The sequence below is a fragment of the Myotis yumanensis genome, unplaced genomic scaffold (genome assembly GCF_028538775.1).
Source record: "Myotis yumanensis isolate MYYU_CA2020_CCGP unplaced genomic scaffold, mMyoYum1.0.hap1 SCAF_7, whole genome shotgun sequence".
In the NCBI taxonomy this organism is placed as follows: domain Eukaryota; kingdom Metazoa; phylum Chordata; class Mammalia; order Chiroptera; family Vespertilionidae; genus Myotis; species Myotis yumanensis.
The window spans coordinates 21992292-22006737 of NW_027223758.1; the positions used below are offsets into that span (position 1 = coordinate 21992292).

General features: G+C 41.4%; 1 protein-coding gene across 3 annotated transcripts in view; it reads left to right on the top strand.

Annotated features, from left to right (window-relative positions):
- The window catches only part of SEL1L2 (SEL1L2 adaptor subunit of SYVN1 ubiquitin ligase), a 65155-nt gene that overhangs the window by 25185 nt on the left and 25524 nt on the right, over nt 1-14446 (top strand). For 2 of the 3 annotated variants that reach the window (XM_070421438.1, XM_070421439.1), the window contains exons 6-9: nt 665-819; nt 1463-1519; nt 6465-6533; nt 7383-7460. In XM_070421438.1, the coding sequence (XP_070277539.1) occupies nt 665-819; nt 1463-1519; nt 6465-6533; nt 7383-7460 (359 nt within the window). The remainder of the gene's footprint in view (nt 1-664; nt 820-1462; nt 1520-6464; nt 6534-7382; nt 7461-14446) is intronic. The other variant, XM_070421437.1, reaches the window with a different exon arrangement.

Sequence of the window (14446 nt, forward strand, 5' to 3'; positions counted from 1 at the left end):
GGAAGAGAGGGGGAGAGAGAAAGAGATCATCAATTGGCTGCCTCCTGCATGCCCTCTACTGGGGATCGAGCTCACAACCCAGGCATGTGTCCTAACTGGAATCAAACCAGTGACCTCCTGGTGCATGGGACTACGCTCAACCAATTAAGCCACACCAGCTGGACAGCTGTCTTTTTTTCTTAAACCTACTTGGCCAAGATCTTCAGTAGGGTTTGATATATGTTAATACAAGATTTGTATGGGTTGCAAAGCTTGCTTGCACTTTTCTCAGAACCAAATAAATCCAGCAAATTTATATCACCTTAGGTCACAGTGGTTCTCAACCTTCTGGACCTTTAAATACAGTTCCTCATGTTGTGACCCAACCGTAAAATTATTTTCGTTGCTATTTCATAACTGTAATGTTGCTACTATTATGAATCGTAATGTAAATATCTGATATGCAGGATGGTCTTAGGCAACCCCTGTGAAAGGGTCGTTCGACTGCCAAAGGAGTCGCGACCCACAGGTTGAGAACTGCTGCCTTAGGATATTTCCTTTGTTAATAGACCAGATCTCTGCACAACTTAAAGAGAGTAGACCTAACAGTGTTCTCTCTAAGTTGACTATTATCTCTTGCAAACTTGTGTATTTTAGCTATTCTCTGGCTTGTTTCTATTCACAGTTGCTGACAAATTGGAAAAGAGTGAAGGTATTCCAGTGGAAAAAGTGAGACTAACTGAGAGACCTGAAAATCTGAGTTCTAACAGTGAGATTCTGGATTGGGACATATACCAATACTATAAATTTTTGGCCGAAAGAGGAGATGTTCAGATACAAGTAAAGTATACAGACAAACTTGAATTTTAAGAACATGTAAATTACAAGGGCCTTGATTTGCTCTGAGTCTTAGAGGGGTTAACAGTGCCCCATCCTAAATGAGAAAGGGAAGAGACACCCCCTCCTCTTTGTCCTGCTCTTTTTTTGCCCCCTGCTACTTGCAGTTTCTATGGACTATGGAAGAGCCAGTTGCCATAGTAATGACAATTTTTTTTTACATTTACTCCTAAAAAATCATTTTTAAAAAACATAGATTTTAATTATAGAAAAAAGCACCATCCAGTGTTGATTTTAATATGAATGAACTCCTTCTTACCAGAACCCAGAAATATTCTGTCTATGGGAGTGAGAAAGGGATGGCCTTTGTGAGCCTTTCAGAGCCAAGAGTTAAGGCCTCTAGGTTTATGTGCCCACGTGTTGCTGTACACTAGCAGGCCACTCATTAAAGAAGCCATATGCTCAGCATCAACCAATTACCCAATGAAAGATACAGTCTGGAATGTTTCCCTGCTTTTTTTTAAGACATGCCAACTGCATCCAAGTGGATCAACATACTATAGTAAAATCACCAAGTGAAATTTTTCTTTTCTTTACTTAAATTAATACAACTGCTAAAATAATTTTCAAAAATCATATTTTCTAGGTTTCTCTTGGACAATTACATCTAATTGGGAGGAAAGGTCTAGATCAGGATTACTATGTAAGTTAACCTCAAGATTTCATCACGTGAGGAGGGGAGCATAGTAGTGAGGGAGGATGGTGAGCCAGTGAAACGGGAGGGGGTGTAGAAGAGTTGCTGGGGGTGTAGAAGAGAAGCCCGCTACTGCTTCCTTGGTCAGATCAGTTTTCCAGCTTTTGAGGAAGAACAAGTTCATCAGAGGGAGCACCCTTCCTACCTGCCTCCAAGGACAAAGGGGTAGGGGCTTCTGAAGGAACACTTGGGGCAGGGGAGTTCCCATGCTCTGAACCTAGCCTCTTTCTATCCAAACAGACTTTTGGACTGGGGTAAGATAAGGAGGATATCCCACCTGCTGGCCTTGGACTTGCCCATTCCCCAAATCCACCTGGAAGTCTCCTGCTAAGGAGCCTGAGTACCAGCCCCAATCCCATTTAGCTAGATCAGAGGACAGACAGTTTTCAATGTAATTAGAAGAATTATTCATCATATTTTTGAATTTCCAAAGCTTCTTTCAATCACCTTGCTTAACCTTACTCTATCCCAGTGAGGTTAGAAGATTAATTAACAGTTCAAATTTAGTGAAGAAAGAGCAAATCCTATACAGGATCCTCCTCAATTAGATACCAGAGCTCTGGGATGAGGTCTTGTCTAGATCCTGACCATGATTTCAAGGCCCTAGATCCCCATAGGCCTGGGGAAGTAACTAGGATTCTTTTTATAAGATGATTTTTCAGCCCTTGTTATTTTATAGGAGCCACGTGCTCAAAGGAGTACATACCCTGTTTTAACATGGTCCCAAAGGCTAAGCAATAGAAATTACTTTCTAAGGCAGTTACTTAGAGTGATCTGTTATTACCTCCCATCTCATTTCATATTGTTATGATATGAGTATGTCATTGGTAATATAGTTTGTTTTATATGAGATATAGTATATATTATGTAAATGCAAAGTTCATAAAATGTGATAAAAATAGGTAGCAATTGAAATAAGCATATGCTTATGAAGGTCTTCAGATTAAATTATCTTAATCATTAGCCAAGGTTTTAGCTCTTTAGATGGGAATTTCTGGATTCACAATATTACTCCAATGTCAGATTTCAGCCTGCAATGAATTTCTCATGCAACCATGGGATGCATAACTAAGAAGAATTCTCCATTTTCCACAAGCATGAAGCTTGATCATTAAGGCATGAACGTTTCAGCTACAGAGAAAATCCACCAATCTTTGTAGAGTGCATAAAACCCCACAAAGCTAGGTACTTCTGGTCAATTCCAGCCACCTAGCTTTGTGAACACCAGATGAGAGGTAGCTGCCTCCAGGTGAGGATGAAGTGCTATCCAAGGCTGGCATTGAAGGATTCTGCTTATGTAGTGGCAACAGCCAAGCAGTCGGCATCACTCAGGAGCTCAGCCTAGCCCTCCCATGAGCTCAGTCACAGGGGTTTTACATCTCTATTATACAGATGTGGAACTGAGGCTAGAAAATGAAGTAAATTTCTTCAAGTCTCACAACTAGGTAGTAAGGTTATTATGAAGCTAAATTTGAACATAGGGCTTCAGCATTTAAAACCTGTGCTCTTTCCATTAAACCTTATTTCCTTTGACCTGGGGGGAGGAAAGGGAAATAGGAATCTAAAATCTAGTTTCCTCTCTTATAAAGCAAAAAGAAGGAATGACATAATCTCTCAGGTTGCTTCAGATCTAACTTTCTGATGGTGGGTTAGGCCCCATTCTTCCCATCCATTCATCTCAAAATATCTGGTTTAGCCCTGACTGGTGTGGCTCAGTTGGTTGGAGCATCATCCAGAGTGCTGAAGGGTCATGGGTTTGATCCCTGGTCAAGACATATACCCATGTGCAGGTTTGATCCCTGGTAGGGGCACATATGAGAAGCAACCAATTGAGGTTTCTCACTCTCTCTCTCTCTCTCCCTCCCTCCCTTCCTCCACTCCCCCCGCCCCCTTCTCTCACTCTAAAATCAATTTTTTAAAAGCCACACAACATATTCTTGGGTGAGAATTGGGAGGGGAGGGGGGTTAATTCTGGCGCATGCACAGGCTGGTCCTTGCTGCTTTCCTCAACCTAATACACTGGAATTTCCATGGAGACTCCAGTCAAGGTCTAGGAGCTCAAGATTAGTTGGCTTATCAGTTAGTTTAGGCTGCATCAGAAACCACTCCCAAATTTAGGAAGCTTATAACAACAACCACTTATTTAATTCATGATTTTGATTGAGCTCAGCAGAGTAATTCTGGTCTGGGCCAGACTCAACTAATGTTGGCTGGGGTTTCTCATGCATCTATAGTTAGCTAGAGTATTATTGCCCAGAACTGGTTGGCTTATGATGGCCTCATCTGTGACAGGATGACTGGATCTCTCCATATGCTCTCATTCTCCAGCCAGTTGGCTCAAGCTTTCACATAGCAGTCAAATTGCTTTTGTTCTAAGGTTCTAAGAACACAGAGCAGAAAGTCTTTTTGAGGCATATGGTCAGAACTCACAAATCACTTCTGCCACATTTATTTAGACAAAGCAAGTCACAAGGCCAGCAGCATTGAAGAGGTAGGGGAAAAGGCATCTCCCACTAATAGGCAGAACTGCAGAGTATTGTGATGGTCATTTTTTCAACAAGCTTAGTTGCACCAGAATCAACTTGGAATGGCATGGGAAATGCAAAAGGGAGAGAGAAGATAAAAGTATAAACCCAAATTCTGAAAGACTTACTACAGATCTTCCCATGGCTAACTTCTCATCCTTTAAGTCTTACCTCCTCAGAAAAAATTTTATTGATCAACTCTACTCTTCCATCACTTATCATATCATTCTGTGTTTATTTTCCTCTAGCCTGTATCACTCCCTGAACTATATTGATTTTGACATATTTATTATCTCCCCGAAATGGAATATAAATTTTTATCTGTCTTGCTTACTACTATGTATCCTGTACTCAGATTGTACCTGGTACTTTGAAAAAAGTTACACAGAATCATAATACTAGAGCTGGAATGGGCCATAAAGATTAAAATCCAGCCCCCTTGTATAAATGTACTAGAGGCCCGGTGCATGAAATTCGTGCACCAGTGCATTCCCTAGGCCTGACCGACAATCCAAGCATGAGTGTCTAGCATGGAAGGGCAGGTTCCAGTTGACCTCTGGGCCAAGTACATGGAAATTGGATTCAGGCTTTTGGGACTCCAGTACCAACTGCATGACTCTTGAGTGTCACTAAATAGACTCAGATATCAATAATACCATCCTTATAGTGTCATTGTGAAGATTATATAAGAAAAAACTGTAAAATACTTATCACATAACTGGTTTGTATTATTTCATACCCTTCTGATTATTTTTGGTGTTCCTTTTATCCCACCTATCACCTATTATCTTACTGCTATTTACATATATTCCTTTCTTCTCATCAGTATTGCTAGGGAGCAGATGTCGACAAAGTGTTTTTTGTTCATCTATAAATCACTTAGAATATCTTTCATACTATCATATATATGGTAGTAAGGAATCAAGTGTTTGAAAGGATAGATGAAGAACAGAAGAGGTGGATGGATGATGGGTGCATGATGTGATGAGGTCCAGCACCAGACAGACTGACTTTACTAACAAGAGTGTGGTTGTCCAATGGACATAAGACACTGGGGGGTAGGGGAGGCCAGGGGATTGTCAAAGGCGGGGAGGGGAAAAAAGGACACATATATAATACCCTTTGTAATACTTTAAGCAATAAAAAAAAGTGTGGTTGTCAAATAAGTTGGAAATATTTCTAGAGCAAATCCTATATAATAAAAGGCTAATATGCAAATCAACCAAACAGCAGAACAACCGGTCGTTATGATGCACACTGACCACCAGGGGGCAGACGCTCTATACAGGAACTGCCCCCTGGTGGTCAGTGTGCTCCCACGGGGGAGTGCCGCTCAGCCAGAAGTCCTGAGCTGGGCTCATGGCTGGCAAGCACAGTGGCTGTGGCGGGAGCCTCTCTCACCTCCACGGCAGCACTAAGAATGTCTGACTGCCGGCTTAGACCCGCTCCCTGTAGGGAGCGGGTCTAAGCCGGCAGTCAGACATCTCCTAAGGGCTCCTGGACTGCATGTGAGAAGGCACAGGCCAGGCTGAGGGACCCTCACCCCCCAGAGTGCACAAATTTTGTGCACCGGGCCTCTAGTTTATATACAAAAATACTACCCTCATGTTTTCCTTAAACATTCTCTCCTCTTGTGAAGGAGCAGAGCCTTGCACATCAACTGAATCAAGGCTGTTTAAAGAGCAGTAGAATTGTGTCCTAATAAGACACTTTGGAGAGTTCTGCACTTCTCATTCCTAGGGCTGATTTCTTTCATTACTCCATGTGGTCTCTGAGGAAAACTTCTGGAAGTTCAGGATGAGGCTAGGGTACAGGGCAAACCTTATGTGTTCTAGACTGAGCCATTCATTTAATGTCATGACCTAGAGAGAATCAGAGGCTTTGCTGGCCTCCCTCAATTTGACTTAGAAAGAATTGGCTTGAAGTTCACCTCTGCAGGAAGATCTGGTCTCAGCAGGCAGCCATGTGTGTCTGGTCCTATTCACTCTGCCTTATAAACATTAGGATAAATCCTGCCAGTTGTATAAACTGTCTTGTAAGTACATAGTATCAGCATAAATGCTTACTTTTTCAAAATACTAGACTGTTAGGTCTGCAGCTGGGACTCATTTGTCCTCCACTAAGCCACATGCCCATCGATCTTTTCCCAATGTGAGAAGTCCTCACATTCTAAATATGTATATGAGATAGATATATAATCTCCAGCTCTTCAGGTTTATGGTTCAAATAGCATTTGGAATAGTACCTTGAAGAAAGTGGACGTTTCATAGATATTTTTGAATGCATGTTGAATGAAATTGTTTGCTTTAAAAAACCATTTTGTAGAATTTGTTCATGACTACCAATAATACTGTTCGTTCTCTCTCCAGAAAGCATTATACTACTTCTTAAAGGCAGCAAAGGCCGGGAGTGCAAATGCCATGGCATTCATAGGAAAGGTACATGCTTCATCTTGATGAATAATTTTCATTTCTTAAATGGTATCAGCTGATTGAACCCAGCGTAGGTACAATGATGCATGCCTCTCACGGAAGCAGCTGAGAGAGGCATGTGGCTACACACTGAGGGTAGTATTCCTGAGGTGATAGTTTGGGAAGGAGCCCCACAAAACAGTAGCTTTTATCTGGGACACCAAATGCAACCTTGAAAGTGCACCTGTGTTAGGGCTCCTTGACTGAATATAGCTCAGAATCCCTCCCATGACCCCTTCCCCTGGCATGTAACAGGAGACCCGGGATGGTTGTGCATCGAAGACTGGTACAGTCCTCAATCCAATGGGTGCCTCCTTCCTTAACTCCAAGAATGAGTCCCAGATCCAGGCTGGCCAAAGTGCAGCCTTTGGCCGCCTCTGATGGGAGTCCTCTCCGGCTCCTGAGCAGCCTTTGTAGAAGGTGCCTCTAGAAGGGTATGTTCTGTCTTCTTCAAAGACCACTCGCTCTGCCAGGTGCTGCCTTTGGCTCCCTGCAGCCAGTTTGCATTTATTAGTAACCATGGGGACAAGTGCCCTGCTTCCAGAAGTGCAATCTACAGTAAATGTAGATACAGGAAACATGAAAAAAAAACACAAATAGGGCTCATGTTTTGGTCCTTGTGCAAGGTCCCTCCAGAATGTATGAGGTAGATTGTTTCTTTAGTTTTTCCTTTTTAAAAAGTTGAAGTGAAATTCATGGAACATAAATTAACCATTGAAAGATATGCATTTCAATGGCATTTACTATATTCACAGTTTTGTGTAACCATCACCTCAAATTCCTTAGTTTTTACACTCTCTTTAATTTTTTTTCTAGATGTATTTAGAAGGGAATGATGCAGCACCACAAAATAATGCTACTGCTTTCAAATACTTTTCCATGGCAGCCAATAAGGTATGTACTCAGCCCATTTCTGCAAATGCATAAAAGCACTTGGCTTGTATTACATGGACTCCTAAGCCTCATGCCTGGCTACTAGACCTGGGAGGAGTTTGGTGTCCAGGAGAGGAAGAATATTGTTAACAATAAAACATGGGGCTTGGTTGGGTAGGAGGTATGTCTTCTTGATAAATGAGAAATGCCAATGACTTGTGCTGTCCTAGACAGACAGAAGTTCAGCTTTCCCTTCTCCCATGCTGCAGACGAGGCTATCTAGTTCATAAAACAAGAAATAAAAAAGATAAATAAAAGACAGAGGAAGGGAAAACTCAATCAATAAAGCAATCCGTTCAGGACAAAAACAACCGAGAAATGCCCAGTTTTCTCCCATTCGATCTTACCCAAAAGCCAGAAATTCCCCTGGCCCAAGAAGAAGGTTGTCAGAGAGGCAGCCAGGACAAGATGATTGAGAGCAAGGCTCTGGAGACATTTGGTTTGAATGCCAGCCCTGCTACTTACTAGCGATGTAACTATGAGTAAATACTTAACCCTTCTGGGCCTCAGTTTCCCGATCTATAAAATGGGAGTATGAGAAAATTTGGCTCATATTGTTGTTGTCAGGATTTATTAAGTTGACATGTCTGTGCCTCCTAATATAAAGTAGATAAAGCATTGCCTGGCACATTGTAAGTGGCATGTGTCTGCTATTATATTTTGCAGCCTGGGACCAGTTAGATAGAGTGAGCTTCAAAGCATATCTAAGACAAAATGGATTGAATATGTGAGGGAATATATAAATGGTGTATTTGGATCCTGCCATTGAAGTTTTTGCCTTGGTTCCTAGGTTCAGTGAGGCTGATATCTGTCAGATAATACTTAGTAGACTACTCTGAATCTCTTTAGTACATAAAGAGCTCCTAATCTCAACACCCATCAACCTATTGTTGGTGAGTGGCCTTAATAAACTTTCTATCCCTACACAATAGGAAACATTTTGTTGTCTATGTCATACTATAACACTAGCAGTAACGATGTGCTCAAATTGGGGAATATTTTTAACTGTTCTTTTTTAAAAACCCACATGCTGCTTTAGGAGCCTATTTATAAATGACTAGCACTTTGGTGCTGCTGCTATTGTGGTGTAAATTACTGAGAAGGCTGGTAGGAGGCTCCTCTTCCTTGTAATTTATATGAAACTGTGGTGCAGCAAGACAGTTATCTGGAGTACCATTAGATTAGGATGACAAGGGAAAGCCAACTGAAAAAGAGGTAATGGGAAGATCTCTTATAATCTGGCAAATAATGCTGATTTGTCAGTCCAAAGGAAGAATGCCAGGAAGCTGAGTGTGTAAATTAACCCAGCTCCCAAACTATCCAGGGTTGTATAACCAGCAGTGATCTGAGCTACTTGAGTTCTAAATCTGAGCTACCTTCATTTACAGAGGAAATCTGACATGTACTTAAAGTGGTTGTTCTGAATGGCATCAAGTAGACATCACCGATATTCCTTTATCACCACGTGCACAATTAGATTTCTTACTTTGGGTCACTACTAAAGTAAAAAGTTTCTGTCTTCCACTCTTTGCACATCCATACTCTTCTTTCACTAATAATTTTTTTAAAAAACATTGCTTTTTTCAATTTGTTTTTAGGTCATATCAGTACCAGGATGCAAAGATACAAACGTTATAACCTCTTTGGACTTTTGTTTACTTAGAATCATGAACATTTATCCTATGCTATATTGGGCCCATATTCTTTTACTTAGAATCATGAACATTTATCCTATGTTATATTGGGCCCATATTCTTTTACTTAGAATCATGAACATTTATCCTATGTTATATTGGGCCCATATTCTTTTACTTAGAATCATGAACATTTATCCTATGTTATATTGGGCCCATATTCTTTTACTTAGAATCATGAACATTTATCCTATGTTATATTGGGCCCATATTCTTTTACTTAGAATCATGAACATTTATCCTGTGTGATAATGGGCCCATATTCTTCAGGTTTTCTCTCTCATACCTCTGAACACATCAGGTCCATCCCCATCTCCATACTTTTGTCCTTCCTTCTCCCTTCTCAGACTCTCCCATTCTGAATCCTACCCATCCCCCAGATGAGAGTTTAATCCTCTCTTCCTGCACAAAGCCACCCTTACCCTCCTTGGCTCACATAATCTTTTTCTTCTTCTGAAATTGCCCTGCATTCGTGCTACCTACTGCTGGAACTTCACTGCTTCTACCTTGTGTCTGAAGTCATGTCTCCTTAATTAGAAAAGGGCTACAGTCTTAGTACAATATTTGCCAGATAAATGATTATTTTTTCACTGAGTTTATGTCAGTTAACCTAAGCAAGAGCCCTAAAGTGGAAGTTATATATGATGCAGTTGCCCACACATGTTATATTTGGCCCAGAAAGTGTTTTTAAAATTAGAGAATTTCATATCAAAATCTCAATATCCATATTTTCTTGGAAAATGGGAAGAGCAGACCTATAAGACCTCAATTCCATATAATAACAATTACTTGGAGAGGATCCAAGATGGCAGCAGAGGAGGAACAAACTGGAATTACAACTAACATTTAGAATAATCAACCTGAATAACCAACTGAAGACTAACTGAACAGAAGGATTTACAGAAGCCACATTGAGACTGATAGGATGGGCAAAGGCCTGGCCTGGCTCCCACAGGTGGCAGCTGAAATTCCAGAGGGATATCTCATCTGCAAAAGCCCTCCCTGAGGAGCATGAGATCTCAGCCCTAAACCTAGCTCCCCAACCCGGAGCACCAGAGCTAGGAGAGGAGCCCACATCTGGCTATGAGAATCAGCAGGGATTCTGTCTGCCAGGGAGAGATGAGAGTCTGCTAGAAACCCAGGCACTCTCTTAAAGGGCCAACACAAAAAATCATGTTCACAACCACTTACCCTGGCTCCAGCGGAGGGAGGGCAGTTCTGAGCAGACTAGAGTGGTGTGAGGAGAGACTGAGTTGAGTGGCTCTGCGGGGAGAGTGGGAGGAGGGAGCCAAAGGGACAACTGCCAGGGTCCCTGTGCTGTGTCACTTTCCCCCACTGCCCACAGAGGCCATCTTTCTTGGGCAGAGCACTCCCCTCCATAGGGCATCAGCCTGGGGAAATGCAATAGCCCCACCCTCCTGACTCCCTGTCACCCCATCTTGCTGAGCTCACTGCAGAGGATTCGACTGCCTCCACATGTAGTGGAGGTCTGGGTGGACTGGAGTTGTATCAGAGACTGATTCTAGGCCATTTCTCCCCTTCCTGAGAGTCTGGCTGGCACGGCCACCCCACAAGAGATCCACTAGCCCAACCCTCCCCACCCCCAACTCCTTGCCACCCCACACTGCTGAGCTCAGGCTCTTGAAGAAGTGTCCCCAGAATTCAGGGTGTCTCCAGGGTGGAGGCCATTTTTCCTCACAATATTCCTGTGCAGAGTCCTCCCTTCCCATGGCCAAACTGCTCTGTTGGGATCCGATAAGCTTTGCAGGCCTCACGCTGATGACCCTGGCCCACCACAAAGGTCTGCAGGGGCCTGATGGGTAGTAGTTGGCATACTTTGAGACTTTTGTTGAGTTGAGTCAGGCCCAGCACTGGCACAGAGTTTGAATCTGTATCAGTCAGGTAAACACCACTCACCCCTACCTAATGACTCACTGAGAACCTACCTCATGTAACTTGAGTACCAGAAGAGGCTCTTTCAGTGACTGAACCTAACAGGTAGCCAGCAGGTGAAGGTAGGCAGAGGCAGATATCACGATGCATTGGGCCTTATGCTGACCTGTTCCCCAGTTTGATGCAGGAGGCAGCTGGCCTTCGTGCAGAGCTTGGCACTTTCAACACACACCCAGGCCCTGTAAGGACAGCAACAAACTGTGGATCACTTCTGTAGCTCCAAACAGGTTGCTTAGGGACAGTCATAGGCAGCATCTGACATTGACCTGCACCAGAGTCCCTCCCAAGAGGTCCCAGAATCAGCACATCCTATGGCGGAATATAGACAATATCAGAGCAGAACCCAATTAACTCCACAAGAGTCGCATCCAAAGTGAGACTCTGCAGACTCCAAACCCTGTTGAGGCTAGTGGACAGTGCCTGCATAACAGCTCACAAATTATGGTTGGATTCAGTCCTCGCAGTCAGCCAGCCAGAGGGACCACCTCTTGCAAAGAGGGGCAAACAGCAGTCAAAATTCATCTACAACAGGAAGGCTTACATAACGTACACAGGGACATTCCTGGAGTATTCAGCTCAGGTGATCAGGGAGACTACTCCACTGGGCCCCACAGAACACCTACTACATAAGGCCACCCTGCCAAAACAGGAAAACATAGCAGACCGACCTAAGGCACAGAAACAATCACAGAGAGGCAACCAAAATGGAGAGACAAAATAGCATGCCCCAAATGAAAGAACAGAAGAAATCTCCAGAACAAGAACTAAAGGAAATGGAGGCAAGCAATCTACCAGATATAGAATGCAAAACAATGGTTATAAAAATGCTCAAAGAAATTAGGAAGAATTTCAACAGCTTAAAAAAAGAATACATAAACCATAAAAAAGAACTACCAGTCAGAAATAAAAAATATAATACAGTGTATCTGAAATGGAAAAAACATTAGAAGGAATCAGCAATAGGTTAGATGCAGCAGAGGATTGAATCCATGAGTTGGAAGACAAAGTAGCAGAAAACACCCAATCAGAACAGCAAAAACAAAAAAAGAGTTTTAAAAAATGAGGATAGTTTAAGGGACCTTAAGGATAACATGAAGTGTAACAACATCTGTACCATAGGGGTACCAGAGGGAGAAGAGAATAATCAAGGGATTGAGAACCTATTTGAAGAAAGAATAACTGAAAATTTCCCTAATCAAATGAAGGAAAAGACATACAAATCCAGAAATGCAGAGAGCCCCAAACAAGTTATACCCAAAGAGGCCCACACAAAAATACATCATAATGAAAAGGGCAAAGGTTAGAGAGAATCTTAAAAGCAGCAAGAGAAATAAAGTTAGTTGCCAACAAGAAAGTTCCCCTAAGAGCTGATTTCTCAACAGCAACATTTCAGGCCAGAAGGGATATGCATACAATATGCAAAGTTATGAAAAGCAAAGACCTGCAACCAAGACTACCCATCAAGGCTATCATTTTAAAATGTATGAGAAAGAGCTTCCAGCAGGAAGGCCAGGGAGGGCTGGGGCCCCGGGGGGAGAGGTGGGGGGAGGCGGGTTAAGACATCAACTGAAGGACTTGTATACATGCATATAAGCATAACCAATGGACACAAGACACTGGGGGGTAATGGAGGTGGGGGGGCGGAGGGGGAAGGTCAAGGGAGAAAAAAAACAGACATATTTAATACTCTTTGTAATACCTTAAGCAATAAAACAAAATTTTAAAAAATATTGAGACAAAAAAAATAAACTTCCAAAAAAAACAAACAGCCCTGGCCGGTTTGGCTCAGTGGATAGAGCGTCAGCCTGCGGACTCAAGGGTCCCAGGTTCGATTCCAGTCAAGGGCATGTACCTTGGTTGCAGGCACATCCCCAGTGGGGAGTGTGCAGGAGGCAGCTGATCGATATTTCTCTCTCATCGATGTTTCTCTCTATCCCTCTCCCTTCCTCTCTCTAAAAAATCAATAAAATATATTTTAAAAAAAACAAAGAGCTTCCCAGACAAGAAAAGCTAAAGAAGTTTAATACCACCGGCCCAGTATAACAAGCAATGTTAAAAGGACTTCTATAAGAAGAAGAAAGAGGAAATAAAGGAACATAGTTATAAAGAATAAAGTAGCAATGAGTATGTACCTATCAACAGTCACTATAAATGTAAATGGTTTAAGTACTCCAATCAAAAGATATAGAGTAACTGAATGGATAAGAAAGCAAGACCAATATATATATGCTATCTGCAAGAGACCCACGTCAGAATGAAAGACACACACAGACTGAAATAAAGGGATGGAAAAAGATATTTTATGCAGATGGAAATTTAAAAAGCTGGGGTAGCAATACTTCGGTAAGAATAAATATACTTTAAAACAAAGTCTATATAATAAGAGACAAAGAAGGATACAGCATAATGAGAAAGGGAATGATTCAACAAGAGGACATAACCCTTTTAAATATACATCTGACATAGGAGCACTTAAACACATAAAGTAAATCTTGGTGGATATAAAGGAAAAAGAGGTCCACCATAATAGTCATACTAGGGGATTTTAATACCTCATTGATACCAATGGATAGATTTTCCAAATAGAAAATCAACAAGGAAAAAGAAGCCTTAAATGACACACTAGATTAGATGGATTTAATTGATATGTCCAGAGCATTTTATCCCAAAGCAGCAGAATATACATTTTGTTAAAAGTACAGAACATTCTCTAGAAAAGACCACATGCTGTGACACAAAACAAGTTGTAATAAATTTAAGAAGATTGAAACTATATCAGATATCTCCTCTGATCATAATGCTATGAAACTAGAAATCAATTATAAGACATAAATTGAAAAACACACAAACACATGGAGGCTAAATAATATGTTACTAAATAATGAATGGGTTAATAAGGAAATCAAGGAAGAAATCAAATGATGCCGGAGACAAATGAAAATGGAAACATGAAAACTCAAAAGCTATGAGACACAGTGAAAGCAGTACTAAGAGGGAAATTTATAGCATTACAGGCCTATCTCAAGAAACAAGAAAAATCTCAAATAAATAATCTAATCTTACACCTAAAAGAACTAATGGAAGAGCAGTGAACAAAGTCCAAAGTGAGTAGAAGAAAGGAAATAATGAAGATTAGAGTGGCAATAAATGAAATAGTGTCTAAAAATATGCAAAAGATCAGTGAAACCAAAATCTGTTTCTTTGTAAAGATAAATGACTCATCAAGAAAAAGAGAGGACCCACATAAATAAAATAAAAAATGAAAGAAGGAAGTAACTGACATCACACCATAGAAATTCA